The 27,559-nt window shown below is 41.2% G+C and overlaps 1 protein-coding gene across 1 annotated transcript in view; it reads right to left on the bottom strand.

The window, feature by feature from the left end:
- LOC107219464 (protein rhomboid) overlaps positions 1–27,559 on the bottom strand; it is a 148,851-nt gene that overhangs the window by 22,602 nt on the left and 98,690 nt on the right. Inside the window, exons 5-6 of the mRNA XM_046744744.1 lie at positions 12,603–12,715; positions 4,849–4,966 (exon numbers count right to left, since the gene is read on the bottom strand). Coding sequence (XP_046600700.1) covers positions 4,849–4,966; positions 12,603–12,715 — 231 coding nt within the window. The remainder of the gene's footprint in view (positions 1–4,848; positions 4,967–12,602; positions 12,716–27,559) is intronic.

A 27,559-nucleotide genomic window follows, 5' to 3' on the forward strand; every position in this document is an offset into this window, starting at 1 on the left:
TGCATCCAATGTTTGTTCAACTGCAGCGTGGTGTGTACGTATGCGCGCGCGCACACACACACATATATATACACGTACGTAAGCCATTGCACGGCACTGGATCGGAGGAAGTCACCGGCCTGCTCCACCTCGCGTAGACTAGATATTGGTTCGTCATATCGAGCACCTTCTTGCGCCTACCGCGCGTAGTGAGCGGTCATGCAGGTAGGTGAACCCTGAAAAGCCTGGCGCCTGGGAAACTGGTAAACATGCAGGTATATACGCACGCGTTTTACTCGATATCGCATCACGTGCAACCGCACTTGTGGCGTGAACAGAAGGCGTTTCTTCTTTATCTTCTTGTTCATTTTCTTCATCGTAGCCAACATCCCGCGGTATTATACTGTTTATAGATAGGTGAAGTGAGGCGAGTTGGGTAGAAATTGAATAGCCGAGGAGGTTCGACGATTTTTTTTCACCACTCGTCCAGGGCCTCCGCCTCATTCTCGTTTTTCTCCATTTTCATCGCTTCTCTGTGTGAGGAAAAATACGCGCAGTCAGGGAGGCCGGAATCCTGTAGTAGGATCATTCCTCCAAATTGCGGACGACCAAGAAGAAGAAGAAGAAGAAGAAGAAGAAGAAGAAGAAGAAGCAGCAGCAGCACCAAACACCAGCTCGGCGGTATATAAAGTAGATAATTTGACTAAGTGACGGGTGACAGCTGTCAGCAGTAAATAAGTAAGTAAGTAAGTAAGTAAGTAAGAAAGAAAGTAAGGCGAGCTCAGACCGAAGGAGATAAAGAATGACTTGTATAATTCTCTGATCGAAGGGACATTTTTCCCCGTTTCGAGATGGGTCGGCGAAATTTGCCTTGCGGAATCAGCGTCTGGTTCGGATGCTAATAAAACTGTCACGGGGTTGCAGGTCACGAGGGTGAGGAAAGGCGAAGACGAAGGCGGAGGATGTCCTTCTCCCTTCGTCTCTTTCTCCGCGACCATCCCTCTCGATCGCGGCACCACCAACAGCAGCTGGGAGTCATTTTCCACCAAACGAAATTGCGGTCGCCGCCGACCAAGCAGCCACCTACTACCCCGGTTCCGGTCCTAATGACCAGTCTTATCTCTCTCCTCTCCTCCACCAACCGCAAGTTATCGGCGAAACGCCGTCACCCCCCCCCCCCCCCCCCCCCCCTACCTCGCGGTGCGCATAAAACCCGATCACTATAAACAGTCCAACGTGATGTCTCGTGGTCTCTCGTGTCCCCGAGATATCCTGATTGTGAGAAAGCCCGAAGGAAGACAGGAGGGTTTCTTGACCGTTATACTACGACCGAGGAGAAAGACGAGAACAAACTCTTTTTCCTTCTACATTAAACATGGTGTCCGGTAAAAAGTCCGTAACAAATTCAACGACATTTCCAGGTTATTCAAGGACATTCGGGAAAAATATAAAATACGTTAATGGCAGAGGGCATTGTACGTAATCGCGACGCATGAGATTCACGTTATTTCTACTACAACCTGTTAGTGGGTAAAAAGGAAAAACCAGCTCCGAGGTGGGAATCCACTTTTTCTAAAAACAGTTACTCGGCGAGGACATATAAATATATCGTTCGCGGTACGTCTTAAAAATAGAATATTTTCGGAACTTTTTAAGGAAAAGCAAAATTCGACGATTGTCACGTAAAATAATACCGCAGATCAATATCGTCGCGTTCCTAACTCCAACCACGACTTACGCGTACTTAGCAATCCATTCCGCATCATTCGATCGATTTATATTCACGTACAGTTGACGATCTCTTCGCGATAAAAGTGTCGTCGAGCAACTAATTGGTCTTGAAGGTACGCTAATTGATCAATAATTGATCAGCAATAATTGTCGAGGGTTGAGCAAATCCCGCGTGAATATATTCGGAAGCATTTTGAATCGAGAATGGCAAACAACACCGACGCACGAATACATCGTCAATCGCTACTCGGTTTCCCGTTTACGTTTGCACTTTCGAAGGGTGGTTGTCGGCTCTGCAGCGTGCATATCCACGAAGGTGTCGACCGGTGTCCGTAGAGTATACCACAGAGCCGGTGTTGTTGTTGTACCTCCGCAGACGGAGTGACGGACACGTTGCGCGTTTTTATAGCCGTATCGTGTCGCTCGTTGACTCCTACTCTCCGTATGTGTCACGCCGCGACGATTTATATAATTCAACGAATAAATAAAAGGCGTTAATAATGTGATGATATACAGTTACAAACAGCTGCAAAGCGACCCATTTTGCTCTGTACACGAAACTCCATGACTGACAATGAGAGTAAAATTTCACTGGAATCTGAAACTATTCATATTTCATTATCCTGTTAAGAATCGAAGGGCAATGAGTTTTTTAAATTAAAAGTAGCAGAGTGGGTAACGAGTATAGGTGAGAAATCGCCGTTGATAGCGACGGACAACGACCGCACATTATCCGGGGATTTCGAATGGAGAACGAATCAGACGAAGGGATGCAGGTAGCGCGCATGAGGTACGACGTTCGAATTAAGTTGGCAGAAGAAACAAAAATAGAAGAGACCGACCGACTGTCCGGAGTCCGGAAACGAGTGCATGCTCGTCTATGGATCGAGAGCGGACGAGGAAAATTTTTCCTATCGTGCCTCGAATACCGTATTACGCAGAGACGACGAGGACGATTCGAGAAGCCATCGTCGTCGTCTCCGTCGTCTTCGATCTACGTATACGTGTACGTGCAGTATAGATAAATCGACGCCACATACGTGCGGTATAACCTTATAACCGAAATTGTCGTAACCGTGGGCACGTTTTCTTCGACGTCTCACTCTGGCGCCCGACATGTTCCGACGATAGGATCGAGCGATGCGGCAGGAAGGGTATCTCGTATGCCACGGGTATTCGGAGAGCGTTCGCTAGCGCTTCGGGATTTCTAAATGCACAAATTCGCGAGTACGACGACGCGTGGTACGTAAGGAACAGGGTGTACTCCTCGTTAAGTGTCCGCGAACGCGAATGTACGTTTTTAAATCTGGTGCCATTTATCTATGGCTAAAAGTTGACAATCGATTGACCGACGGGTACACCGTGCGAGTCGCACGGACGCGTTGCGGAAATTGGCGAGCTGATTCGAACCAAGCCGATCGTTTGTTTGATTATTTAACGACAAATCGATAACGGAAAAAGATTAATTTTGAGGTTAGAGTGTGATTCAAACGGGAGGAAGGACTTTTTTTTTTTTAATAAAAGTTCATCGTCAAACCAACGTTTTCGGTCGTATTTCGTATTATTTTCGCACGACTACCCAGCTCTTCTATGGGTTTAACGTTTCGGCCTAACCCTGGAGAAATAACGTTACATATTCCATCGACTAATCTTTCCCCCGTAAAAAGTAAAAAGCGAGTATTCCATGCACCACCACCGTCGAGGGTCTCTGAATCAAAGCCACCGGAATACAAACAACCGTAGGTGTTGACGGCATAAAGGTACAGGGTACATAGGTATACACGTACAAGGGTAGGCGAGGTGCCGGTGAACACCTGGCGGTAAACGCTTCTGAATTTGTTAAAATTTAAACGACGTTAAAGCTCGCTACGGCGCAACGAACATTCCGTGCAGAGAGTGCGAGGAATGAAGATACTCTCACGGGTTTGTATACATATACACGTGCATAGAGGAGATACTGCGAAAATGTCGAGAGAAAATACAAGCCAAGTTCTTCCGAGGTATACCACCCAGTTATAATAGCAGCACACCCTGAGATTCTCCGTGCGGCGTTAATACCGTACACGTAGGTACAACTGAAACACTGAAAGACCGAAAGACCGAAACAGGGAAAGCAACGCTCTCTGTGCCGATGCTCGCACGCGTGTGTTTCTTTCCGCGATAATACAGGTATGCATGCACTGCGTGGCAGCAGTGAGAAGCAGAGCGCAGCGCAGCAAGTTTCAACCGCATGCAGTTGCAACTCTTCCAGCATCCTCCACCGTCTGCATCAGCATACAGACGATATTATCGTTCGATGTACAGATATACAAAATGTTACACATTACGTCCAACACGGGTACGTATAACGTATACGTGTAGGTAACACGCATTAATTTTAACAAAGTTTTCCAACTGTGGCAGGGCACACGTAGGTAGGTATAACGATAATAACGTATAACTAAATAAACGCTTTACCTTGCTAGATATAGTTAAAAGCCGCGGTAACCTAAATCACGGGGAGGAGGGGAGGAAAACATTCCGAGTTGGTGGAGGAGAACATATACATGTATATATATATATATATATATATACAGAGAGAGAGGGCGTATAATAATATTACCACTCGCCCCGGAGTTATAATAACGAGAGCGAGAGGAAGGGAGAGAGAGGAGGGGGTGAGAGGGATGAACGATATTTTACACGGTGAAAAGCTAAAAGGCCAGGGAGGAGAGCGTCAGGCAAGCAAGCAAACACCGTGGTAGGAGTGTTTATAACGATAGGTAGATACGCCGAGCATATGATACTGTCGATTTTTGACTCGGAGGCTTGATGAGGCAAAAAGAAAAAAAAAAAAAAAAAAAAATAAGAAGACGAGACGAAACGTCAAAATTTCAACGCTCGATTAATTACCACAAGCTTACATTACGTGTCTCTACATTAATGTCTGCGGATTATAACGATCGGACTGTTAACACCTTATTGCATGAATTACGAGGGATGTTGAATAAAAATTTTCATGAACATCTACGCATTTTTCCCCATCTTTCAATTTTTTCCCGCCTAGGTAACTTCTTTATTGCTCAACGGACCCATATTTAATTTCCGTAAGATCCAAAACTTTTATAACACGTAAATACGAATGAAGAATAAACTCACCTCGACTAGGGTGATGAGGATGATGAAAAGGGGCGGTGGACAGCACGTGTAATGGTCAGCGTAGTATTTCCGATCCCTTTCCTCGGTGAGAAATTCGTCGCCGATCATGCGTACCATCCTGAAATACATTAATAAGGAAGAAATAAGAACCGTGAATTAAAATTTGATTAAAGGAATCGTGTATAAATTTACTCTCCGTCCTTGCGTCAAGGTACGTAGGTACTCGATACAAGTCACGTGATGTCCAACTTAACCTAAGCGTACATCCTTACACTCACACTTACACACCCACATATATGTGAGAGTTTTTAGTCCTGCAGCAGCGCAAACGGTATTATTCTTCCTTGGCACGATGCCCCGTTTTCGAATGATGCGATCAGAGGATAGAACAAGAAGAAGAAGAAGAAGGAAAAGAAGTCGTATCGAGAATGTACGTGTACGTATACGTGCATGCATGTGTGCATGTGTGTGTGTGCGGGGGTATAGATAGACGGGCAACCATCCATATATGTATGTACGTCTAGAACTGGGGGGTCGATAAAACAATCGTGCTGCGGTTATAGAAGCCGGACCGAATAACTGCGGAGAGAAAATAATAGAGTGAAGGAAGTGAGGGGACATAAGATGGATTTTTGCGGCCGGGTTCGATCCGGCCTCCGCAGGTCTCTATGTTCTATACGGCACCAGCAAGCAAGAGAGCTTTCGAGACGAGACGAGACGAGGTCCGTCCTGGCTTCGGGTTGACTGATCGTCCCGATCCTGCACGTCAACATCCACCCGGATATCTCAGGCTAATCTTTACTTCGCACTGATCCACGCGTGGTGCAAGAACGCTCGGATCGGCATCCGAGGACGAGGAAATCCAAATGTCTGAATAGTTCGACGAGCCCTTTGACTTGGACTTTGAACCTGTATCTCGACTGAAATGACTGTACGACGTCAGCAAAAACAATTTTTTTCTTCATTTCTGTCGTGTTTCTATTGAGATGAAAATGATAAATTTTGATTCTATGCATCGAGTAATAACTAAAACCAATTTGTTTGATGCTCGTCTCTCAAGTTTTTTGATTGATAGCTAGGTAATGTGGGTGACTATTCGGAAGGAAAGGGAAAACGTTTTCATCAAGATGCGATGGACTTTATTGTTATTAATGTTATCAGGGGCGACATAACGAGAGCATGATGGGAGATTGTGTTTTTTGGGTCAATAGAAGAAGTACAAAAAACATTTGCAGCTTATTGCTAATTATTATTTTTACATAATGGTGATTGAAATGGAAAACTGAAGTTAGTTTAACCGTTAACTTAGAATAAATGTTTGTGAAAATGGTGGTTTCTAGAAAAAAAACATACTTTAATCTAATAAAACTATTTTTTCATTCACTAGTTACGTCGATGAAATCAAAATTCGACATCATTTGACATCCAGACTGGAAATTCTTGGTGACCGGTGTTATCCGTGAACGACGAAGACGACGATGTCCATCAGAGATATTGGACAGATACTGCATAAGCAGAGTTTCGGGTAACCCACGGTACTGAGATTATTTTGAGAGAACAGCGCCAGTTCATCATCATCATCATCGTCATCGTCGTCGTCGTCACTCGACTCCATTTGTTTGTACCTACGTACGACTACGTTTGCAATGATAACAAAGTGGAATAGCAGAGAAGAGAACAAATTCTATGCATCGCTCTACTTCCTGCGATGTCGCGTCTCTCACGTCGCGAAGTGAGACCTGACGCAGAGGCTGCATAGACTAGAACCTGGCGCTTCGTCGACGACGAGACGTCGTCGTTGAGACTTGCAACGGAAATAACATCGCGGGTAAAAGGCAGACAGAGAAGTAGGTCTCTATTTTCTCTCATTTTTCTTTCTCACCGTCGCAACATCCTCCTCCAGGGCCGCCGACGTCGTTTCTACGTGTGTGTATACAGACACGCACGCGCACGCATTATCTTTTACTTTCTTTATCATTACATTTCATTTTTTTTTTATGTTTTCACACTTTTCATCTCTCTTTGGGGAGGGGGGGAAAAAAAAAAGAAAAGAAAACCGTAGTAGTTGTGTACAGTTTGTTTTTATGTTTTTCACGTTTTTCTTCCCCTCCTCACTCTTTTTTCTCCAACGAATCTAAATCCACACTTCTCAGTAATATTAAATTATACACACACAAGCGCGTAAACGCATCGTCTCGACTAGTCGAGGGGTTCAATCCTGATGCATATAATATTCGTGTTTATCAAATTCCGGAGCAAATAAAGAAAGAAATATAAATTCTCTGCCGTACACGTATTATGCAGCTTATATACTCGACTTAATATTGTTCATTTCTTTTCACACACGTATAGGACATGTGGCCGTTGGCCAACGACGAACCCCTGCAGCGAGATGACTGAGCACACTGCCACACATAATACGTATGCTTATGCGTAAAAGAATTTTTGACGAGCGTATAAACGAAGAGAAGGAAAAAATAAAAAAAAAATGGACACTCGAATAAAGAAACGACGAACGAATAAATACCACCAAGATTCCGGCCCCCCGACGGAGGACTTTGCACAATACGTCGTCTTACGTTTAAGTAGCGTAATAAAGGGTGGTATAGGGGTTCAGCCCTTAATGAACGATAATGCTTCCCCTCCCCCTTGGCGAGAGAAGAAAAGGGAGAAAAACGAAAACAAAAAAACAACAATGCCCGAATCATTCTGAATTGCGCGTACAAGTTTATGTACAAGGAATAATACCTAAAGTGTGTTTTACTCCGCATTCTCACAGTGCGTTAAATTGTAGACAAAAGAATCACGCACATATATATATAATTATTATATATGAACTGCTTTTATACCAGCTGTATAAGTCTCATGATTTTCTTTTCTTTAATTTTTGAATCGGGGCTTGTTTTTTTTTTTCTAATTGTTTTCGTTGACTTTTGTCCGGTTTCTTTCAAGTGAGAAACTCTAGAACAGCAAAAAATTATGAAATACTTCTTTTTCTTCTATATGCAATAAGAATTCCGGGTATAAGTATTTTAATGACACATGTTTTATGAATTCTTTTTACAGACCCGCAGTCTTGGAAAATGTATACATATTATACGCGTAAGAATTTTTTATGCAGGAAATAGATGAAAAAATGAAAAAAAAATAAATTTTACGGGTTACACATAATCGTTACGTACAAGGTAATATCGTATCATTCAAAGAAAATGAAACATTATTGTGTAATAACGAATATAAGAACGCAGGGAAGAGAATAAATTGAACGAATTACGACACCGCGATGGTGAATAAGCGAGTGAAAAATTCAAGAGAAACGATACGTATATTATGTAAAATTAGGAAAACGAGCGTCGGGTGTATAATGGGACCTAATGATATTACATATGTATGTATGTAGGTAGGTACGAAAGTATGACCCGAGAATGACGCGAAGACGCGACTTTGATATGGAAATTGTTGGCGTCGGATGAAGCAAAAGAAGATGAAAAAAGACGCGGAAGAAAAATAAGACGAATTCAATTTAACCCTGCAGACACGAATGTATAATCTATGTCAATAAAACCCATATTCAACATTGCACGACGTATAGTATTTCAAGTTTTTTTTTTGTTTGTTTTCGAACTTTATTTCACGAGGTAGTTTGTCCATCTAGTTTTCTATGTCGGAACAAGAAAGAAAAAAAAATCTAGAATCATTTCTTCGCTACCCGAAAAAAACACCGATTGTGTGAAGTTATCGAGATTTTACCGTAAAATCTGTGAGCGAATTAGCGAAAAGCCGTCGACTTGGCATTCATTATACTCCGTGAGAGAACAAACGATACTTTTACACTTTTACGAGGCTGATGTTAGCAGTAAAGTTACCGTAACAAACGTTGAACGAAAAATTACTATTTTGCACCGTTAAAATGACTGGAAATGTAGTAGAATTTACAAAATCTCTTTTTTTTTTCTTCGTGCTTTATAAACATCAAGCTTCAGGGAATGCTAAAATTGCAAAATAACGAGTTTTTCTAAAAATGCATTATTACAACAACGTTACAAACTTCACCCTGATACACTTTGTCTATTATGTACACGCGAGAACAATGTAAGAATGGAATTACAAGGACTGAGATACTTGGAGGAGGGAAGAAGAGAAACGATCGTATTGAAGTTAGTCACGTTATCGTAACGATTCATGCCGATGAGTAAAACCGTCATTTCGCGATTTTGGAACTGTCTGAAATTCGGTAAACGGTTAGTAAAACAAAACGCAATCATATTTTGGAACCTTGGTTCTAAAATTTTAAAAATTATTGTGAAATTAGAAAATAGTCATGTTTTCCTCCAATTTTACGTTACGATAACGTTACGAACTTCGTGATAAGAAACGCGGATCGTCGAAAAAAGCGAAGCGAGATGAAGAAAGAGAGGTTGGCCACTGAATCTCCATCACGAAATTCCCTGACTATTCTTGGTTTTCCAGAGAAAAGTCATAAAAATTTCCCTGACCGATTCGTATAAATTGTTTCTAGCAAATTGAATAAAAATTGCATATTTTCCATACAATGATTATTATTATTTTCCGTGTGAAAGTACGAACAGTCGCTCGGGTCGGACTGCCCCATCCAGCCGATGCGAACGATCGTTCGTAAGGTAATATTTCGGAATATTCAAAGTTTCAAGAGAACTTTTCATTAATTTATCTAAAGCTTAAAAAAATTGTGCCACGTATATGTATGAAGAGACGACATGGCAAACGATTCTCTGGCTTCCTGCAAAAACTCCTGACGTTTCCCTGACTATTCTAGAATTTCCGAATTCCATGAAATTTCCAGGTTTTCCAGAATTCCCTAACCTCTGGCCATCCTGAAAGACACACTAGGCACACAAGCTGATCGAGGACGCCGACGGCACGCGCCGTTCTGAAATTAAATTCAAAACACAACACAACGATATGCGTAAATCATCTTGAAACCTAGGCAAACAGAGAGACTTGTAAGCAAGTGTCTGTGTGTGTGCGTTTGCGCGAAGCAACAAAGCGTATCAACTTTTGAGAGACACGTGCCTCGTTACTTCGCGAACCTGACGTCGAGTGTGATGTGTATGATACCTGGGCAGTGAAAAAGTTGGATGAAAAAACAAAAAAAAAGAAATAAGATCACAACATACATGATTGAGGTGTGCTGGGGCCTGTTGGGATCCCCCCCCGGATAATTGCTGGCTGCAGGATTAACGAACCCCTGCACGACCTGTCGTCGGTTGCCGGCAACCGTCGTGACGGTCGTGGTTGTGGTCGTTGCGATAGTCCTCGGCTGGGATTGGACATCCTTGAGTATTTTCGTGGCACTCAACGGCGTCGTGACACACATTATAAAAACAAAAATCCCGTCGTATCGAACGACGCGACAAACACACACATAGACACCGACACCAACAGCAACAGCAACAACACAACAGCAGCAGCACAAGATCACAAGAACAACGCGATATGGTGATACAACGATTGTTTTTCGCCAACTGATTAACGACGATAATGATAAATAACGATCATCAAAGGTGCACCGATCAGTTATGTTCCTTTTCTTTTTTCTCTTCTTGTTTCAGCTTACAAAATTTTATTCAAATTAACACAGATTCGTGGATGTTTTTTTTCTTTCCTCTGTTTTCTTCCCTTTGGATTGTCGAATTTAGGAGGGTCTTATACCTATGCGACGTATACATGCACTGTACCAAGTTATTATACTGTCATATATACAAAGACACGTGCGCACGCTGCTGCCTAGAGCGGGTATCACTTGTTGGCTGTCAATGCAGCAACGGTAGCGTGCGTTCACGTTTGTTTTCTTTCTCCCTTCACCTCTCCTTCCTCTTCTCCTTACTTGTCTCAGTCCTCTGAACGAAATTGAAGTTTCCGTACACAACTTCCGGATCAAGAAGAATAAAGCGCGAGGAAAAAAAAACCCAACTCCAACTTCGCACCGAAGAATAAATAACAAGACCAAAACAACACTTATATTTGTAAATCGTCCGATCTCCCCCTCAGCGAAAACTATAGGAAACGATATGATGACGTCAACAACAAGAACAACAAAAACAAAAACTACAATCGTCGCACCGCAGCCGATAGATGTTTTATTTTATAATACATATATATATGTGTATATATGTATACGACGACAGCGCAAAAACTGTGTTTGTTTGTGTTATTGTTATTATTATTATTATTGTTGTTGTTTTTATTACTATTATTATTAATACGATTATCGTTCGGAAGGCGATCGGATCTCGAGGATCGATCCCGCCTCTACACGAGGCTGCATTCGCGTCAAGGCCGCGGTTCGATGCATGCCCCGTTCTCGCAGGACGGCTGCCGCGGTCAGACTGTCTGACTGACTGACTGAGTGACTGACTGAGCGAGGTAGCGAGCGGAGTGGTAGGGCGGGGTACAAGGGTATGGGGTACAGGGTGTACGGTTCCAGTTTCGCGCGGCTCGCCCGCTCGCTCGCGTCGCACCGAGTGCCACGAGCCACGGGGCCGACGGCTCCCGACAGCCTCCCGAGAGCCTTCCGACGGGCTGCGTGGGTGTGCACGCGGCGACGAGGGGTCGAGGGAGGACACAGGCAGCCGGTTATTGGCCGCGAGTCTGGCGCCTGCCTAGGGGAGGGGGGAACACCAGGCCAATCACGCTCGTTACTCGGTCAACGCCGCCGATGCCTCGAACGCGCACTTCAAAGAGATTCGCCGAGCCTTCCGACGACCGAGTTGCCGCCGCTTCTCTCCTCTCGCTCTCTCTCTCTCGTCCTTCGCTACTCCAATAACACCGGACACTCACTCAGCCGCGAGCCGTCAGCCGCGAAGGTTCCGTTGTGGACGACCGTCGGCCTTTTCTTCGTAATATAATTCTGTACAGCTTTAATTTATTATCTTATTAGTTGTTTTCTTCACCGTCAATCGCTCGCGTTTCCTGTGTGTGTATATATATATATACACACACACACATGGATGTATTTACATTCGTTTTTTATATTCTATCGTCAATATCGTATTATACCTGCAGTTTTGGCTTTTTCGGTGTTTTTTTGTTTTTTTTTTATTTCTCCAGATCTTACGTTTCAATTTCGTTCTTTCTTTTCTTTCTCTTCTACTCAAAGTCGCAAAATTCTACAACAAAACGATAATTTCGTTACTTTTGCTCGTACCTACCTACCTACCTACATTGGTGGAAATACAATCGCGAATCATTTTGTTCCTTTGGCGGTGTTTTTCTCATTCAAATACGTATAATTGTTATATTACATGTTGAACAATAATTATCTATGTGTAAACATTTATTTGTGTCTGGCCGCGGTTGATGCGATGCCAATGAAGTGATTTAAAATTTAATGTAGTTTTTTTTGTAGGCACTTTGTTTGTTTTCACCTTGAAATTTCTCCCGTGTGTGACCATTTTCGTTCTATCGCACACGTACATCTCGCAATCGAAATAATTGTGAAATGTGTGATTTAGATGTCTGTAAATCAGACGACGGAATTCAGTTTTCCTGCATTTTTGTTTCATTTTCAAATTCCTGCGTCAAAGTTTCAATTCCTGCATTAATTTCAATGGCTATAAATCACCTTTACTCTGACCGAACTTTTACATACTTATATTATATGTAGGTTTATAAATAATGCATGCATCGGGGTGGTGCAATAATAGTAATAATAATAATAAAATTATTATTACTATCATTTTAACGACAAAAACGATTTAGACGATAATACCAACCTTTGGAATAGAGGCGGTTCGTCAACGAGCAGATGAAAATCGTTTTCGGAACAGACTTCTCTGTCGCGATGATGAACGGCGCATTTGAAACTACGGCTACGCTTTCCACTCATCTGTAACAATAGAAAAAATCAAACGATAAAAATTAACGTTTATTATTCACAATAATGTAGTGTAAAATTAATAATTATAAAGTCAAACTTTTACACGCGAATTTTTCCTTTGCCTGTACGTGTTACAGACAGCATCGATTATGGTATCAATATCGCATTATAATCTGTAAACTTTTGACATTGTATAATTAATGCAGAATTAATCGTGAAATTAAAATGAACCCCATGCACGGCTTCACGGCGGTGGTTCTTATAAACATATGCATAGGCGTACGATAGGCACAAGGTACACGGCGTGACCTGAGCTATTAATCTAGCGTAGGTGTAACGTAAATGCATACGTGAATATAGGTATGCGAACACGAGGCAAGGGTATGTATATCAGAGGTATACCCACGTGACGCGAAGAGCGAGAGAGCTCGACGAGTTTAAGGAGGCAAGCCGCGCCGACAAAGCTTTGTAATTAATACCGCGGTATTAATTAATTATAAGCCGCTTTTAACGTGCAATTTAGAAGCTGCTGCAGCCCCTTCTCCTCGTTCCTATCCTCCGCGTATATGTATAATGCAGAACGTATGCAGATGTGTATGTATATGTATAATAACCAAAGGAGTTCAAAGTGCGAGTTAACTCAGCCAATTGTTTAGATTTTCTTGTGCGAGCGGAGCTGGATTCGAGCTTTGATTGTTTCACAGGTATATTACAGACGATTCAATGTATTTATATTTATATTTACTTTCATTCTAAGGAAAAATAAATACCTGTAATCTTATACGTCGCACTGTTTCTCTTTTTTATTTTTTTTTTTTAATACCGTATCTTATACATTTTCACTCACCGAAACCGAAAAAGATACCATCGAAAACATAATATCTACCATAAACATCCCGTGCAGCTGAAATAAAATATTTTTTTCACACCTGTGTTACATATGTGCGTGCCAGTATAGGCCTAAGTATTCACTTATTCGCGACTTTGAGACTGAAAGTACCCGATAGACGTATCGAACGTTTCACCGCGGTCTAGACGTGTCAATTCGAAATTGAACGGTGGAGGAGAAGAGGATAAGGGCGAAAACGCGATTCCGATCGGTGATCGTTCGAATAAGAAACGAACGTTTCACTGCTACTTACAATATATATATAGACATATTATACCCATATACGTTATGCCTTGTACGATATACAGTTATACAAGCGGGCGAAGAGAATTCTCTTACATTCATTTGAACAATTCTCAGTCTTTCTCGAGCCCCGTTTTCTCTACAATTGTTTTATTATCTCTCTCACGCAGCGTTTAGGAGTTAGTATAAAGTTTTAGGTCAGATTAGGGTTTTGTGCATTATACCTATACCTTAAGAACCGATCGAGGGTAGATACGGCTTTAGAAGAATACCTCTGCTACGCCACATTCCTTTTTACGCGTACGTACTTTATGCATACATATATATGTGAAATAAAATTGCTATTTCACCCAGCTCTTTGAAACGGCGTTCGATAGACGTTATACTTATACATTATATGTATAGCTAGAGCGTCGTGTAGGTATATATAGATATAAAGTTTCTACATCGACTGATGTGTTCGTAGAATAGCTGATAAATAAATAAGGAAATGTTTTCTTTTTTTTGTCTCTCTTAAATTGATCTGTTACTGTTCACAAGCTTTTCCTTTCTACGTTCGTTTCAACTTCCGTTGATATATGCTAATTCTCACGTGAGTTGGTACAGTGATTGTTAACATGTAACATAGCTATTACATACCGCGTAATATATTTCTCAAATTTATTTACTTCATCAGCGAAAAATATATTTCAAATAAAATTTCTCACCCCGTGCAATTCTTTATTTATATGTATACATAAAACAAGTTGCGAATCATCGTAATACGTAAAACAATAGCGACGACAATTCTATTATATTCTATATTCATTCTTCCTGTACGTATACTCGGACTTTAGATTACGAGTTACACGATGAGCCTAACGAGACGCCGCGCATAACGAGAATTGACGCAAGGCACGCGAATCGGTTGTGAAATAGTCGCGCGGTGTGAGTCGGTCCGTATCTGTCTCTGCGACAGAGAATGAAAACTATAACGTAGAGAGAACTTCGAGTTTTACCAATACCCGTAATGTACACATACATTATACAGGAAATTTGTTTGTTGCCAAAAAAAAAATTGCGTTCAAAGTAAAATTACGTATATTACATATTATTCCTTGCAATAATAACAAAAATAAATTTGCATGAGATGAAAGTTAATTGAGTTTCGTTATCAAAAAAATATAACAAACCTTTTTTGCAGAATATTCATGCATCCGACATTTATGTTATACATCGCCTCCTTACCGAACTACAAGATTCACGAACAATCGAAATCGTTTTCGCATGTTAATTAAATGGAAAATGAAAATCGGAAAATCGCGCTCAGGAAAAAAAGTGACTGAAAAAAAACAAATATATACATATATATTTATGTATGTATGTAAATATACAAACAAGTGTATTATATGAATAAAATTAATATTGGGAAGTTAATTGACCGAGTATTACTTTTTGATCAAAAGTGTAAGTGTTAATATTTAAAGTACGTCAATTCCTAACTCTGCGAACGGTTTTAATTTTCTCCCTTAGAATAACCTTAAACCTCCCGCCCCCCATAAAATCCCCTATTGGAATTTCCCCCCCCCCCAAATTTGGGAGAAAACCCCCCATGCCGGTAACACTCTATGGCGAAAATTTATTACCGAACTGCGGCGGTGCCGCGGGTGGAAAGACTACGAAACCTCGAAACTCGGATTACGTGAAAGACACGCAATGCGCTATATCGCTGCCTCGGTGCTGCTGATACTTTGCTCCGACTGTACATACCATGTACCTTACAAGTACGCTTGCATCGTCCTACTATTAAAGCGAACGTGCAGAGCGAACGAGTTTATACATACATGTTATATACCGGCGTAAAGCTTGCACACGAACGCACGCGGAGTCATTAATTAATTTATGTAATTGACTTCCGCTTGTAAACCTGACCAAAGAGGAACCCCCGGTATTATGAGCCACAACGCGTGTGCGAGTGTATGTTAACCTATTCGTATAAATATTGGTAGGTACGCCGTATCCTGCCCGTCGTCTACCTGTCTACTTACTCACAACGCGAGACTTTATTAACCGCGTGTTATTTATTATACATGTGATACGCATTCACGAATACGTATATACTCGCTAGCTTTGGCTGTCCGGTGTCTCGGGGGGGGGGGTTAAAGGAAGTAAGGAAGAAGATAAACTATTACGTGAAGAAGAAAAAAATAAACCTCCATCACGAAAATTATATCTCATTTTTTACGAGTGTATAATATTATTATGTAAGTGTACAAAATTATACCGCGTTCTGCAAGAGTTTCGGTGCAAAGAAAGTGATAAAAATCGAACGTGTAGATATGTACCGTATACACAGTATTCAGGGAATGTGAATTGCATCAGGGTAATTTTTTCCACCGTACCTCTGCACTTCGCTTTTTATCTCACAATAATCATATACGTGCGGTGTACTGTATATACTCGTTACTTTTCTCCTTCACGCTTCAGGCTCGTCCTTAATATCTATTTTCTAATTCGTCCACGTATAGCAGCTACAACTCGGCTGACGTATTCCTGTGTGTACGGTAATCTATTTCATGCATGTGAATTTTATTTAAAGACGTTATACACCTCGGTAAAATTATATCACATGTACACCCTCTTCTTTTATCGGTGAATGAATTATATACTTGACGCGAAAAAATTAATGCTCGATGAATATAAAATTGCAATTGCAAAAAAAAAGAGAAAAGAAATAGCAAACCGAAGATACCGTAAGAATAAAAATTGAAAAATCTTTCAACAGCCGTGCCGCAGGTGCGCTCTGCAGCAGCAGCACCACCACCACCACCACCACCACCATATACCTCCGTATGGTGAAGTCGCCGTATAGACTGGCTAATTGAAAGTTTGCGTGCAAACTTGCGGGGGACGGGGTGAAGCGGAGATGTAAAGGTGATATAAGGTATAACTTTAGCCCGTAAACGTATACGTGTACATACGATTCTCGTGCAACGACCGCATGGGGCAAGGAGAAGTTAAATCCTTGGCGTATGCCTATGATACAACAACCATAGAGTAGTATATTTATAGAATAGAGACTTTTAGAGTAAAAGCTTCGCGGGAGGTGTCTCGTCATCGTCGTTCGGGTCGGACACGCGACGTTGGTTAACCCTCGGAGAACGCGGAAGTTTCGATTTTACCACCATTTTACCCAAATATTTTTAAATGTTCATAAAAGAAGAAGAAAATGAAACAAAACGTGTAAACTTTTTTCGGTGATTTAATATATCTCGAGAGGCATTTGAACCACGGGGTTTGATGCTACAATATTTGACGAATGTCCAAAGAGTTGTTTCAAGTCGATGGGACGAGTAGTTCCGTTACGGTAGATCGTGAAAAAAGCACAGGGTTTCACAGACCCGGATTCTACACTCGGTGAAATAGAAAACTGAGGCGTGTTCTCCGAAGGTTAATTTCGAACGATCGTACGAATGACCCGTGCGTGGAAAATGAGCAGCAACCGCGGCGCGAGGACAGCGAGACGGACTTGGCCTGAGCGAGGATAATATTTACTGATAGGATCCCAAGGGCGGAAGGGAGGGGGAGTCGAGGGTCCGGGTGATTAGCGAAGCGATTCCGAGGCCGGCGGTGCCGGGCTCGACACTAATGCGTTACATATTCCTTTGACTTTGGCAAAAACCCAATGTTAGCCGGGGTGTAGCTGTAGGTATACGTACGTAACGGCCGACCGGCCGGCTCCCGTGGTGGTCAAAATGCCAGACCGCCTAATGGGGGAGAGAATCCCCGCTATATATACCTGCATGCAGCAAAAGCACGGCATCGGGGATTATCCCGCGGGCGGCTCGACTCGTTCGTAATATGTACTTGCAGGGGAGGAAAACCACGAACGGCTTTCGCCTATGCGGAGTGCCGATGGCAATCCCGATACGGGGATGAGGTTGTTCTTTTATTTTCTACGCCGGTAAGAAGCAGGGCGAAGAATTTACATCGCGCGGCGGAGAAAATCCGCGTTTTTCTAGCTCGGTATTGAGCTCGACGGCTCTTTATAGCGTATCGTATTAAGGCCGAAGTCTAGACGAGTCGAACGAGTCCTTGATCGTCGAGATCGGATAAACCGTTCCCGAGATATCGTAAGTGCGAACTTTGCCACTCGCGCGAGTCGAGAGTCCAAGTCTCTCGGCGCTCGCGCGATTTCTGCTAATCGCCGGAATGCAATCGCCAGTATCTCAGAAACGGTTCGACCGATTTCAACGATCGAGAAGTGGTTGGATTTGTCTCGAAGCCGGCTACTATCTGGCCGATGAGAATACGATTCTCACACGTTTCATCCCGGTCCAAATTTAGTCTGAAAAAATTGTCTGCAACTACAGGACAAGGTGTATGGGTAAGAAAAATGTCGACAGAAGTCCAATAGTCGATACTTGCCGGATGAAGACGTGCTCGGAGAATAGGTAAGTATAAGGCAGGTATATAAGAAAACTCCTACAACGTGCGAATTTCCTCATCGTGTGTCTCCTCGCGGATGGCCGAGACATTTGATCAAGCCTCGAAATCGGCGTCAATGTAAAAGCATTGATTGGAAAGAACGGGAGTTTTCGCGCCCGCCTCTGATCGTCGACCGTAGACGTCAATCGCGAGGCGCAGCAGCAGCTGCTCCGGCCGGGCGTCATTTCCCACTCTCCGCTCATTATCGGAATCCGGAAATCATGACTCGACGCGATATACGTGGAACTGACAGTAACAATAACGATAACAACGGTAAAATATGCGAGACAAATGGCCGTATCTTTGGATTTCGTCGACTTAAAGACCTTGGTATGTATTTGACATTAATTTCAGCTCAATACCTCTACCCGTTCCTGAGAAGAAGGGTCTTGACAGACGGACGACGAAGTGATTTAAGGTACGGAACCCTAAGAATGAACAAAAAGGAGCTTAGGTTTATAGTTTATCTCTCGTTGTCAGCTTTCGTACACAGCAAGCGGCGGGGATAAATACGTGGCGAAATCCTTTGGCGTATAGGTATACGTAATCCCGTATACCGCAATATGACGGGAAGGCCAGGATACCTGGCGGCGATTATGTATATATCATAATTGGGAGTAAGCGGGAGTTGCTCGGTGGTTTCATCACCGATACGGAGCGGAGCACCTGCCATGCCCCCCCCTTATCTCTTGGAGTATAGGTGTATTTTCGATCGTGCAGGCGAGGTTGGGCGGTGCAGGTTGGAAGTCGCGTTTCCCGCGGCGAGGAGCGCAATTATCCTGCCCTCCACCACCGGCACCGCCGTCTCCTCCTGCGTCAGCGAAGCCTTTTATTCGCGGCTTGCTCTTTGTCTCGGTCCGCTGCTGCCGGAGGATGATCCAGTTAATAGGTAATGATTGCTCCGCTCCGCTGCGGCTGCGTGGACCAACCACTACGCGGCCCTAACGTAAATCGGCGTAAATCGGACAAGAAGAGGAGAGCGTCGCACTCTCACCGTTTAACCTTCGGTCTGCACGTTAGGTTGCTTATTAATATGTTATAGGAGTAATAAGGAATGACGAAAAAAGGATACGTACAAATTAAAATATATACAACGATGAAAGAAAAATAAAAGTTACACGAATTACGCGGTTATAAGGTGAAGCAAAAAATTAATACGGATGAAAAAATTATTCGTCGTATTAATAATATTACCTACACCTCTTATATTGCATCGACCGCAGGATTTCGGCGGGGGTAAAAAATAAGAATGGTCGATTTATAGCAGGGCCGAAATATCTAATAACATTTAAAATATAGAAAATTAGAAAAAATGTAGAGCGTCCAAGTACGGAAAATAACTGTGAAAAATGATTTCTTTCAACGGGGAAGAGGCTTGGCCGTTAAAGAGTTAAAAAATTCGATATTACGGCTGCGCTATTTTTTGACGTCTCTATCTTTTCACGCCCACCCCGGTATTTTAGTTCGTAATCTTGGGCAAGAAATAAACTTGAATTACCCGCAAAAACACCAGTATAAAGGAATATTTTATGCATACAAAATACATTGATAAAAAAACAAAATCAAAATAAAAAAAAAACACGGCGTGAGCTCGGTTAATTTCACCAAGTATACATAATACCTGCCTACGTAGGATGTGCGCATCGTGTTTTCCCAGATTCAGGATATCCACTTACACCTGAAATCTATAGCTATACCTGCCTAGCCAAGCGCTTAAAATTAGAACAGAGAATAAGGAGCATAAAGGAGAAAGAAGGAAAGAAAAAAAAAAGAAGAAACGAGCAGTAGACGCGTTACGAACAGCGAGGAAGAGAACCCCGAGTTAATTCGCTTCTTCTTCAATATCGACTGCATACGTATAATAATCAGGTTATACTTATAGTTATAGGTACGTGATCCTGAGGTTCTGGTGATTATGCATATATACAACGAAGAGAAGATTATACATGAAAAATCAATGACACGTAAAATTGGCATGGGTTTAATAATCGCAAAAACTCTGACCCTTGATCGTTTCTCCTTTCCCTCGCATATTTACATTTGCTCGAGATTCTCTTGCCGATCTTTATTGTGTTCCTCGATTGTGAAACATGTTGTTTCGTTCTCTTAGCCGTGTCATTTTTTATTTCATCGTCATAGTTATTGTTATTATTGTTATCATTTGTTGTACGGGACAATCGAACGCTTCGGGAATATCTCCACTTTCTATCTCTCGTTTTCCCTTGCGCTATTCTCTGCGAAAACTTGTCCGTTAATGTGATTATTCGACCCGACAAGAGTTGGATAAGAAGAGATGAGATAAAAGAGGGGAGGAGGATCGAAGAGGCGAAGTTCGAGAGACTTGAAGAGCTAATTGTTTTAACCCGCGAAAAGGATTTGACGTATATATAAGCGAGCTTTTCTCCGCATTTCATATTGTATCGTTGTTATATAATGTAACAGCTACACTCGTTCGAATTCCCAATTTTGTGTAAATTTACTTCGACGTTTTTATATACCGATCAAAGAAAGACTGAAGAGAATAATAAAAAAGAGAGTTGATTCAAGTAAACTTTATTACAGTTACGAACGAAGGAGTGAACGAACGTGTAAGCAAAGCACGAGAGTGCAAATGAATGAAATGAATGAAACCCTCCGAAATTGAATTTTTGTCGTAAGCCAGTCGGCGAGAGTTTTCAGTGGTGAATTACGAGAAAAAAATAAAATAAATCTGGATTAAAATAACTAATGCGGGTTTCGAACTGCTACGTTTGGCTATTCAGAAAAGCAGATGTAGACGATATATAGATGGATCCTACGTACCTACATTAATACGTAAACCGTAAAGTCCTGCGGACATATCGCGTCTCTTGCAGGTTCTGCGAAAAGTAAAAAGGAAGTAGAAAAGAAGATAAGAAGAGGCGTGTATTGTACCGTAGGCTATACATAGATGTATAGCAGAAAAAAGTTGCGGCTAAGTAGAACAAACTAAAAGAAGAAGACGAGGAATAATGATAGCCGGATCAATAATTATTCTTGGATAATTTATTATACAATATCGAGAACGTATTTCGTTCCTCTGCACTCAAATCGTTAGCACCTACAATCAACGGTCACAGAAGCATCCCAAAAATTTTTGTTCCTTTACACCAGATTGAAGAGAGAAAAAAAATCTCTCCTTTTTTTCTACAAAAATATCTAATTCTGCAGATCTTTTCATGATTCCTGTCATCATTATATGTATTATTATTATTATTATTATTGATGATAAACGAGTCGACGAAGTTATATTCAAATATTGTAGGACAATTTATGATAACAATTTTGTTTACACGTTAATACTGATACTTTCATTATCACCTAGTAAATATTTTATACTATCTGACTATCAATTCAGAAAAAAAAAATACAAGTATAAATGCACATGTAACGTAGGAAGTGGTGGGATGAAAAAACCGTTTCAACTGCAATAAGTTTTTTCTCTCAACATCGTGAGTACTTCGTATTGAAGAACGAGTTTGTTTCTTCGAAAGACTCAAAATTCCAGTCTTATTTCCGATTCTCCCTGACTCTTTCCCGTTGTAAGAAATTCCCCGAATATTCCCCGGTTTTCCCTAATGTGCTTACGAATCCCGACTGCGTGTGTGTATGTGTATATACATATACGTATATCGTATAATACATGTTTATAAAGTGTACGACTAACAAGACAATCGGAGAGTTTAATACATGGATGCAATAATATTTCAACAAAGCTGAGTTAGGGATAGAAATAAAGAGAGGGTTACACGTTCGTTCGAGGACGGAGAGAGAGAGAGAGAAAGGGAGGGAGAGAGGGAGGGAGAGGAGGGCACACCTAGGTTTATGCCCATTCCCCTGCCCTTATATTACAGCAATTTAATTGAATTTCGAGATTACGCGCGTAGGAAAGGGAAGGGGGGGGGGGATCCTTGGAAATTAATTTCAATCCTGCCGCTGCAGAGACTATACGTATAATATACCATGTATACGTACATACATACATACATACATACACATATATATGTATATATATATATGTATATATATATATATATATATACGTACGCGTCTCTGAAATTGTGAGAAATAATCGCTGTTATTAATTAAGTTTTACCAGGGAGTCTGAACTCTGTTCTCTCCTCTCCTCTCCTCTCCTCTCTCTCCCCTCGTGACATGATCGCCTCGTTGTCGTCGCATGGTGTTATAATTTCCCACTTCACCTTGCTTCTCTCCTAATTTAGAATCAATTTTTTGATTTCCGTTTCCCCCGCCCCCCTTCTCTCACTCCCAGTCTCTCTCTTCGCTTTCTCTCTTATACCGCTCTACAGGAGAGATTAAATTCAACTTTTTTTTCAATACTTTGCCGTGGCGTCAGCGACCTTTTTTTTCCACATCACATCCACCTCCATAACATGTACAAGGTGTTATTTATAATAAAAAAAATTCGTAGCGGGATGTGAAGTCGTTGCGAATCAAACTGCCCGCGTACTGCATACGATTAAACAGTAATATTATACACTCTGGTGAAAAGTTTTCAAACCGTTGAGATAAACTTCTACGTAATAATCTATATTGAAAATCTTGAATTTTTTATTTTTCGGTTACAGAGGAAAAAAGCAGGAAGAAAGTAAAACAGCGCCAAGTATGTTAATAAAAATCTTTAAACAGCGATAAATTCTGATGACGTGGATAATAAATTAAAAATCATTCGGTGAATAGAAATATATAAATATACGACGAGACAAGAAATTTCAAACGGATAATCTCACCGCAGCAATTTCCTCAGCTCAGCGGCTGATATATATTATATGTATATATATATATATATATGTATATATAGTATATACCGTATATTATCCGGTAATTTTTCATCGCAGCTTCAGGGTAGGATATGAAGACTTTCGCGAAGTTTCAGCGCGGTGAGAAGAGACGTCGCGACGCCGGCAGAACGACGACGTCGACGACAAAGAGAGAGAGAGAGAGAGAGATAGCGAAAGACGAAGAAGAGACAGACTCGCGCGACCCGTAAATCTTTGACTTCTTCTTCGCCCTACTTCACCCTCGTTTTCTCCCGTTGTCATCGTCGCCGTCTCTTTTATCACCTCGAAACACTCTCGCGCGTTTCCCCTTCCCCCTCCTCCTCCTCCTCCTCCTCCCCCAACCTCTCCCGAAAAACATATTTCGGGATTTATATCTCGTGACTGGATATTGATATTGTTGTTTCGATCATTGTCGTCAAATACGTTGCGTCGTCATCGTTCCGATTTTTAATTTCTCAATAAACTGATGTATATATTTCTTTTCACAATAATAGCTGTACATTTAGTCGTTCATTTACTATTATACAATTCTTCAGTATATTACAACGCTGCGTACAATCTAGAAAACTGTTCACATCTTACACGACGTCTGAACGTCTGTTGAAACCTATCGACTATAACTATTTATCATTAGTCTCAGTTTTTCATTTCTAACGGTGAGTCACTCGTCATAATGTCTTTTACACATTTTGTATGTAATACTTTTTTAAGAGGACATTTACGCCCGCTGATCTTTATAAATAAATAAATAATACATCATACCTCCCGGGCTTGAATCTTTCTTCGCAATTTTACTTTATAACCCGAGATTGTGTTCACCCAAAATACTGCTCAACATCGTGAACATCGTATTGCCAAAGACAGCAAAGGTGAAAAGAAGAAAAAAAAAAAAAAAAGAAATAGTAAAGAAGAAGAAGAAATCCGATACGTAGGCGGGAGTTGAGATCACTTTTTGTGAGTCACAAGCAAGATTATTATTGTGACACACGCGATCTGCGGATATTCTCCACTCCTGTACCAACAATGATAAAAAAAAAAAAAGAAAAATAATAAATACAATTCTTACGTATACGTGAAAATCTGCGGACACGTATCATATCATACATCATACGTATCGCACGACGAGTTGCTAAATTTGAAAGAGCGAGAAGACCGTGATTGCGCAGGTATCACCTCAGTGCCTCTTGCCTTACGCTTGCTCACACCTTGCACTCTCCTCGGCGCGATATTAGTCACGCGACCTGTTTGGCGCGTGCCTGAATAAGAGGTTCGAGTCGGTTCGGTTCGGTCGGTGTATTAATTGCTCGCTGGCTAGCCGCTCGGACGATGACTGAAAGCTCTTGCGGGCTATTTTTGCACGTCATATAAATATATACACACGTACGTAAGTATGATAGGTAGGCATACGTTTATCCCGGGAACGGTGTAACGTTAAGTAAAATTCGTCTCAAGTTTGAAAATACATTGATACACGGTGATGAATTGACGATGTGAAGTACGAGGTGTATAATTCGTGCATTGCGTGCACGTTAGCCCTTTCACTCACGGAAGCCTCTCCAGTGACACACTTTTTTTTGTCATTTTTCTTCTTTGTTCTTCTTATACCTTAGGATGCAAAATCCTGAATTTTTTTGCATTCTCGGGCAAATGAATCGCGCAAAAAGGAAGGAAGTAGAGGAGGCTCGGTTTTACGTGTACAACGTACGAAAAGGAAGTGAAAACTATTGGATGAAAAATAGGAAATTGTATCGCAGAATTGTACGTCTCGCAGAGAGCGAGTTTTGATGATCAGGATAATCGTGCATAGCCAGCAGCGGCGGCAGCAGCAGAAGCGGCAGCTTGAAAGTCAGTTGTAGTTGTAACGAGAGGCACACGCCGCCACCTGAGCCAAACGACTCACCAGCAACAAAATTAACTTTTACCCTATAGATCCATGTCTATGTAGGTATTAAACGTCTGCGATACGTATAGATAGATGTACGTATGTACGTGCATAAAATTTCCACCCGCGATCCCCTCCGTCGATTAATTTCAAAACTTTACTCTTCTGCTTAATTGCCAGCATAAATTATAAAGACTATTAGCCGTTAGCGGTAAGGATGTAAGGGGTATATAATACAGACAGATATATGTATATAGGGTTGTAAAATTCTTCGTGCAATAAGGGGTTGAAAAGAAGGGTTTACATAATCGGAACTACCAAACTCGACGATAATTCCGCCTCGGCGCGAAATATTGGCCGAGAAGAGGATGAGAAAAAAAAAAAAAACAAAATTAAAAAAGAAAAAAAAAAGATGGCGACGACGAGATCGAACAGCTGATCGTATCTGTGCGGGAGGCGGAGCGAGGTGCAAATTAAACGAATATCAAGGGAGAAAATATCGAGCTTAGGTATGTACTTAATACATAAAGCTGTCGGAATTTTAATTCGTGACGAAAAATGATACGAAGAAAGAATTTTATTATTAGATACGACGTGGCTGCTACTTGTTTTACTCTCTTGCGGGAACACGGTCAGATATTATATTACACTGGTCAACGCAAATTTTGATTTCTTTCACGCAACTAATATTAAATGAAAAATTATTTTCGTCGGACAAAGTTCGGTTTTGTAGAAACCGAAACGATATTTCGGATTTTAAGAAAAATGACCTATCATCCAGAGATTTGTGTAATCTCAAGTGTTGTACGCATAGCGAGTGTACGCGCGAGATTTCTCATGCATATACGGGTATTATATTATATTATATATGTATATAACTACAAGGAGTAAGGCACAATATTCTTCGACCAGACGGCGGCCCTCGGATATTCCGGATTCCGGAACCACCTGGAAAGACCTGAATGGTCGAAAAATCTGCACCATAGTTGGAAATGTATTATGAGAAAGGGAAGGGTTGGCTCGGCGTGGACCCTACCGACATAACTCAAAAGTTGAAAACTCGGGGTTTTCGAGGGGCGCGATCCCGATCCCGAAATATGTAATCCGGCGGTATTAATGACCCGTGGCATGCATGCGAGTTTCATGAGTTTCCAACTCCTACCTTATTATATATAACAGAATTCATCGCGGTCGGTGTGATTTCCACTACGTACCCTTTTTGTTTTTTCTTGCCCTATTGGTTCGTTACCGCGTATGCCGTTACGTGCGAACCCTTTGGTTCGTTCGCACACTTTTCCTCACATGCGATTCGCTTGAAATTTTCATTAAAAATCTAAACTCGAAGTTCGTAGATTCAAAATGCCGGATCCAATATGGCGGACAAACAAAAGCAACAAGAACAAAAACCTTGAAAAATTCTGGAAAAGTTTTTGGTGTGTGTATTAAGTTTTTGTAAAAATTGGCATTTGGATTAACATGGTAGCAGAAAATCCTTTTTTGCCTGGAAAAGTAAGAGTTCGGACCATTTGTTTACATTTGTTATTTTTGCAATAAAGAAATAAAGAAATTTCGATATTTTTCTTAGACTAAAAAAGGTGAAACAGACGGAAGAAAACCGCGTCTTTCGGACACCATCTCTCTCATTCTTCGTTTTTGGTATAAAAAATTCCTAATATTAAAGAACATATGTATATAATATAATGTTCGTACGTATGTTGGAACACTGAGGTATAGAATATATACATAGAATATCTCGCGTTCTAATTGACCTTGAACTACGGTGCAAAGTGGCAATTAATTACTCCCCCCTTCTATCTCTTCCGTATTTTCCGTCTTCCTCCTTATCCCCACTTGCCGCACAGCTTCCACGATGCGTTTTAACATCCCTATCCGAAGAACGGCGTGCCGTATGTATGCGTATACCTTGCAACATATATACCCAAGTTAGATACGGGGTATTCCACGCCAACTCAGTAAACGGGTGACATCTTTTAATTTCATCAAATGTTTTTTTTCTTGTTTCATAAATATGAATGTGGTTGTTTTTAAAATGGTTTTAAAAAATCGTAGGGTAAAGACGAATGATTAGAAAAATGTAGAATATTTTTTGTAAGCTTTCCAGGGGACGTACCAACGTAGGGAAAATCCTTGGTGAAATAAAAAAATATCACGGGTCAACCGTATACCGAGTTGGCGTGGAACGCCTCATATTCATGTATAATAAGCTGCAAAGTTGCAACGTCACTGACCTGCGATAAAGTTTATAATACATGTATGCATACGTACGTAAAAGGTCTGACGGAAAATATACAATCTATTTCAAGGTTTGTTTGAAAGGCAAATTATTCATACACAGAGCTCTATAATAACACTTGTATAAAAAGATACCCAAGTAATTGGAGAACATGAAGTTTTCATTTGTCTGGTTTAAAATTGACGATAACTAATCATGGAATTGGATATAATCAGACGTACAGCAACTTCATTGAGGCAGAGAATTCGAGTTGCACTTGCACCAATATTATTATACGCAGCTCTGTGTGTGCGAGTGT

This window comes from Neodiprion lecontei, chromosome 7 (assembly GCF_021901455.1).
Source record: "Neodiprion lecontei isolate iyNeoLeco1 chromosome 7, iyNeoLeco1.1, whole genome shotgun sequence".
Taxonomy (NCBI): domain Eukaryota; kingdom Metazoa; phylum Arthropoda; class Insecta; order Hymenoptera; family Diprionidae; genus Neodiprion; species Neodiprion lecontei.